This window comes from Pseudonaja textilis, chromosome 14 (assembly GCF_049901715.1).
Source record: "Pseudonaja textilis isolate UNSWEBS1 chromosome 14, rPseTex1.2, whole genome shotgun sequence".
Lineage (NCBI taxonomy): Eukaryota > Metazoa > Chordata > Lepidosauria > Squamata > Elapidae > Pseudonaja > Pseudonaja textilis.
In genome coordinates, this window is record NC_142003.1 from 8558239 (window position 1) to 8563714 (window position 5476).

At 49.5% G+C, this 5476-nt stretch overlaps 1 protein-coding gene across 1 annotated transcript; it reads right to left on the minus strand.

The window, feature by feature from the left end:
- Positions 1–1665: 1665 nt before the first annotated feature.
- On the minus strand, positions 1666–5200 carry LOC113453638 (noggin-2-like). The gene has a single exon (XM_087912404.1). The coding sequence runs from the start codon at positions 3649–3651 to the stop codon at positions 3004–3006; it is 648 nt and encodes a 215-aa protein (XP_087768530.1). The 5' UTR covers positions 3652–5200; the 3' UTR covers positions 1666–3003.
- Positions 5201–5476: the final 276 nt, after the last annotated feature.

Below are 5476 nucleotides of genomic sequence, written 5' to 3' on the forward strand. Positions count from 1 at the left end.
TTCTTTTTCTTTCTTTCTTTCCAATATTTGAGGGGCTGCCACAAAGAAGAGGGGGTCAACTTATTTTCCAAAGCACCTTCCTTCCTTCCTTCCTTCCTTCCTTCCTTCCTTCCTTCCTTCCTTCCTTCCTTCCTTCCTTCCTTCCTTCCTTCCTTCCTATGGAGTTTCCTGATTGAGTTCCCCCACTTTCTTTTAATAATTGCAAAAAGTAAGAACCAAGGGAATTCAAATTTTCTGCAGTAGTTGCTCTTGTCCATTCCCTTGCAAAATTTGCAAAATTACCGATAAATTACTGAAAGCAAAAAATCCAAATATAGGTTTCAGATACAGTTGCATCAAGAATCACGTGCTGAGTTAGAAGCACACAATCCCTAGTGAAATATCACAAGAACAGAATCTCGATACAATGGTATGTGTATTTTTCCACTGGTGTGCAATAATAATAATAATAATAATAATAATAATAATAATAATAATAATAATAATAATAAACAACCTGCACAAACACAATCTCAATTTAATCCTAGGGGCAACTCTACCAGCAAGGCAGTCCTCCCCCTTCCTGCTAGTATTTTTTTTTTCAATGCACATACTTGACAAAAAGGCAGAGAATTGGGGATAAATAAATAGAAATAACAGATGCAGCTTCCAGCACGTGGACAGTTTCTCAATTTAAGAGTGGGAAACTATGCTAGACTCTTAACTGCACTTTGGAAGTAAGAGAGGAATTCAGGACTTCCCAAAGTCAGGACAGAAATACGGATGAGATCCATTTAGCAGGTGTTCCAGCCATCAACCTGGCTAACAGTCATCCGTCAAGACTTCAAATTCCTGGGATACAGTTAAAACCCATTTCCTTTTTCCGTTAGTAGGAATTACAACGATTTGTTTCACTGACACCAAAGAAGAAACAATGCAAGATTGGGACACACGCTTTTCAAGTGAACACACAAGATTAGTAACTGCAACCATGTTTAAGAATAGTTCAAGGGTTTCTCCGATATCCTTCCAACATAGGCAAATTCACTTTCAAGAATGGGAAGAATTCGCCTATTTTTAAAATATCTATTCCCCCAATTTGTCCAGGCCTTTTAACAATTCAGCCTTTTGTCACAGAGCAAAAGTGCAAAGCCACTTGCCAGCTTGGATAACCCAGAATCTAAAATGTAGTCTATAAAGTCTTCCCAGGCAGTCCTTAATTTACAACAGTTACATTTTATGTTGAAGTTACGACACTGAAAAAAACGACTTATGACATACTTACAACCGTTGCAACATCACGTGATCAAACTTCAGACGCTTGGCAGCTGATTCATATTTATGACGGTTGCAGTGTCTTGGGGTCAAGTGATCGATCCCCTTTTGCGACTTTCTGACAAGCAGAGTTACTTAACAACCATGTTACTAATGGAAGAACTGCAGTGATTCACTTAACAACGGTGGCCAGAAAGGTGGTGAGATGGGGCAAAATTCATGTGACCAATGTCTCTCTTAGTGACCAAAATTTTGGGCTCAATTGTGCTCGTACCTCAAGGACTACCTCTCTATATTTTAATGCAGTGTTTGGTTAACAATGTTTTAGATCCCTATACCCAAGGGTTCCTGTATTGGCTATTTAGATTTTTGCTACTGTTATTTCTCAGAGATTTTTAAAACATCGCGGTGGAGTTTCTTCAAAGATAGAGTTTATTGCTAAAAATGTTTTTTGCTCAGTCACGGCTGATATGTACACCAATGTGTTGTCCAAAGAATATTCAAGTAAACATTTTCAATATCTCTAGCTTTCCTTCCCCACCCTTCTATACACAAACATTTAAAAATAAATAAACTGTACATGAGAAAGTTCTTTCAGCATCTCTACATTACTATATGTATCCCCGTCCCCCCCCAAAAAACCACTCTTTCATAACAACATATACTTAAAAAACAAAATAAAATATCCTTATTCAATATACATTAGAAAACAAAACAAAACAGAACCTTAGACAACTCTGAAAAATTGCCTGAAGATCGGTAACAAGTTCGGAACAAGCAAAACAAACATTTAGGAGTGCAGGAATCGGAAAACAGGGCATTTTAAAGGAGTTATAAGGCTCTCAGGCATTATTAAACCAGCATTATAGGAAAATATCCTCTCTTTCTTATATGACAAAGGGAACTGCAGTTTCAAAATGGTTGAAGCTTCCATATGTGGTCCTGCATTGTTATTTTCTTATTATTAATAACAAGAATTTTTTTTAAAAAAAAACACACACACACAACAACAACAACAAAAACCACAACAGGATTCCCTCCTCCTTTAAAACTCTCTATATTTACAGCGGGTGGCAATTCTAAATTTTGTTAGAACGCTATATACGTATAAAAATAGACCTCTCCGTGTAGTGCTTAGTTTTTCCTCTTTTATTTCCCTTTTTCCTCGTGGCCTGCACTGCAGTTCCTCTGGGGCTTTCTTTTCCCGTTTTCAAATAAAATAAAATAATTAAAAAGAGAGAGAAGGAGAGAGAAGGGGGAGAGAGGGAGGCAGGGGAAAAAAAAAATAACAGTGCAAGCGGTTCCGGGGAAGAGGATAGACAGAAACGATGAAGCAAAGTGTTTTGCAAACAGCGATGGTGCCTGGAGGTCTCTTTGTCAACGCGAGACTCTTCCCGACGTTCTTTTCATGTCAACCCTCCAAGCTTCGCTGGGGGTTGGAGGATGATTGGCACCTGTCAGGTCCGTTCAACCAGAAGGTGGCTTGAGTTCCAAGCCACCTTTTTCCCGGATGCTTCAGCCTTCCGGATGGATCTCGGGTGTAGGATCCGAGTGCAACCTCCCATCCTTTCCACCTCCTTTCCTCACAACTCCAAAGCATCAGCTGAGGCTGTCCGGATCTAACGCTCCCATCTACCATCAACGCATGGTGCATCCATCCAGGAAGAGGGGGGGGGGACACACGCACATTTTCCTCCCCTTCCCCGCTCCTTAAGTCCTCCACCTTCTTCCTCCTCCCCCTCCCCTAAATTAACAGGAGCATTTGCACTCTGAAATGATCGGATACTGAACGGGGATCCACGTGCAATATTTTTGCTTGGACCAGCCTTGGCAGTACCATCGCAAGAAGGTCTTGGTGACCGATTTGATAGGTTTGCAGGACATGCCCTCGGGGAAGGAACAAGACCGCTCGGCCAGGCAGTTGCCTTCCTTGATGTACCGAGGCCAAAACCTGCTGCCCAGGTCCTTCCAGGTGTACATCACCGGACAGTAGGTGTAAGCCCAAAGCCACTGGAGAAATTTCCGCCGGGCTTTTTTACCTATCTTGACCTTGGTCCTATAGGGCGTCTCGGCCAGGTCTAGCTTCTTCAGCTCGCTGGGCAAAGCCCCCTGACCTTTGAACTTGTGCAAAGGCTCCAAGAGGGAGAGGTTCCCGTGAGCCAGGGCCGCCACCGACATGAAGTTGGGGTCGAAATGGCTCCCCAGCTTCTTGCGTAAAGTCCGGTCATCCAAATCTTGCTCCTTGGGGTCATATTCAGGATCCGGATGCTCGATAATATCCTTGATGGGCAAGTTGTCGCTCGGAGAAGGGCGGAGACGGAGGTAAGGCTGGAAAGAGCCTGGTTGGAGCAGCAACGCCAAGGAAGAGCAGACCAGGAGTGCTTGGGGGGCCTTCATGCTCTCAGCCGCCCCTCACCCCACCCGGGGGTCACTTGGAGACTGGTTTGCCCAGACCAGCCCAAGCAAGGAACGGAAGGTTTTTTTCTCACACACACACACACTCTTGTCTCTTCCAATTGTTCCCAAGCCTGAAGGTTTTGCGGGGGGTGGGTGGGTGGGGGAGTTATTCTTCTGGAGACCCCCTTGCCAAGTCCAGGCGATGCATAAATAGGTTGAGACAAAATCCAGCAAGGCCCCCCCTGGCTTTAAATAGCTCGCCCAGGGGTTAGGTGACAAACGCGGAGGCCAGGTCTCGCCGCTGCTGCTGCTGCTGCTCCTCCTAGCATGGAGAAGAGCAAAAAACCAAAAAAAAATCAAGGGGTGCCAAGAGATGGGGGGGTGGGGGGGGGGTGGGCTGGAGAGAGAAGCAGGGCAGGAGCCAATGGTTCAGGAAGGGAGCAGAGGTCCCCCTTTCCAGACCCCGCAAAGGGCAATTTTTTTTTTTTTTTTGGCTCCTGGTTAAAAAAATAAAAAGGCCACCCACTCTTCTTCTTCTTCTTCGTCCTCTTCTTCTGCCTGTCTCTCCCCCCTCCTCCTTTCTCTCTCTCTTTCTCTTCCCCAAAATTCACAGCGGTCCCGAGTGCATCCCCATGGTGACAGCTGGACTTAGACCCACGGCAAGATGTCTAGACTGCATGGCAGAGTTTGGCGTGAGATGGGAGGCTCAGAATAAAACCTTCTTTTATAGATGGGGAAGCCGTGAAAAAGACGAAAGAGGAGGAGGAGGAGGAGGAGGAGGAGGAGGAGAAGAAGAAGGAGGAGGAGGAGGAGGAGGAGGAGGGGGTCTTGGCGGCAGCGAGGGAGGTGGGCACGGGGGAAGGAGGAGGGGGAGTAAGACAGCCGCAGGTCCTGAGAAACGCGCCCAGTTTTGGGAAGAAGTGGGAAGGGGGGGGTCGTCTTCCAACTTTTCAGTTGGGGGGAGGCTGGGGTTTTTTTGGGGGGGGGTTGGTTTCCTTCCTGCGCCCCCTTCTCTTCTTTCAGCTCCTCCAACAAGGACGGGCGCCGACTCCCCAGGAACGCTGCCGCCCCGGCGCAAAGCGGGGCTTCGTCATGGCGGGAGCTTTCAGCGCCCCGATTCCCTCCGCGGGTCGCCCCTCGGCATCGCGGGCGCCCGGTTGCAAATCCAAGCGGCGGCGTCGGCGGCGGGGACGACGAAGAAGATCCCTTTTCCCGGAGATGGGGAGGCAGAGAGAAGGCGGCGGCGGCGTCTTCGGAGGGAGGGCGAGAGCGTGGCAAGGCGACCCCCCTCTCCTCACCACCACCCAGCCTGCCCGGATCGGGCGCAGGGGCTCAGGATCGCGACCAAGCACCGTCCGGGTCCCGGTTGCTGGAGAAGAGCTGGAGGAAGAAGGAGGAGGAGGAGGCTGATGCGCTCGGCGGCTCCCGGCCGGCAGGGCTCGGCCGGCCGGCTGGTTTGGCTGGCTGGGCTCAGATCGCGGCTGGCCGGCTGGCTGGCGTCTGCTTTCCCCGGGCGCGCTCCCTCGGCGGCGGCGGCGGCGGTTCCTCCCAGCGCCTCGCTCCGCTCTGCAGCCAGCGCACGTCTGCCGCGCCGGGCTCGCCGAAGCCCAAGTTAAATATCGCCCCCTCCGCGGCAGCCAAGTGTCAACGGAGCGGCCCTCCCCTCCCTGCCCCTCCCTGCCCTCCAGGGAAGCTATGGGGCCCGCCGGCCGGGGACTGGGTCCTAGCGCCGCCCCTCCCCTCCGAGCTCATGGAAGGGGGAGGGCTCTTCCCTTCCTCCTCCCCCCTCCCGCCGCCGCCTGCGCTCCCCCCCCCGCTTTGGCCA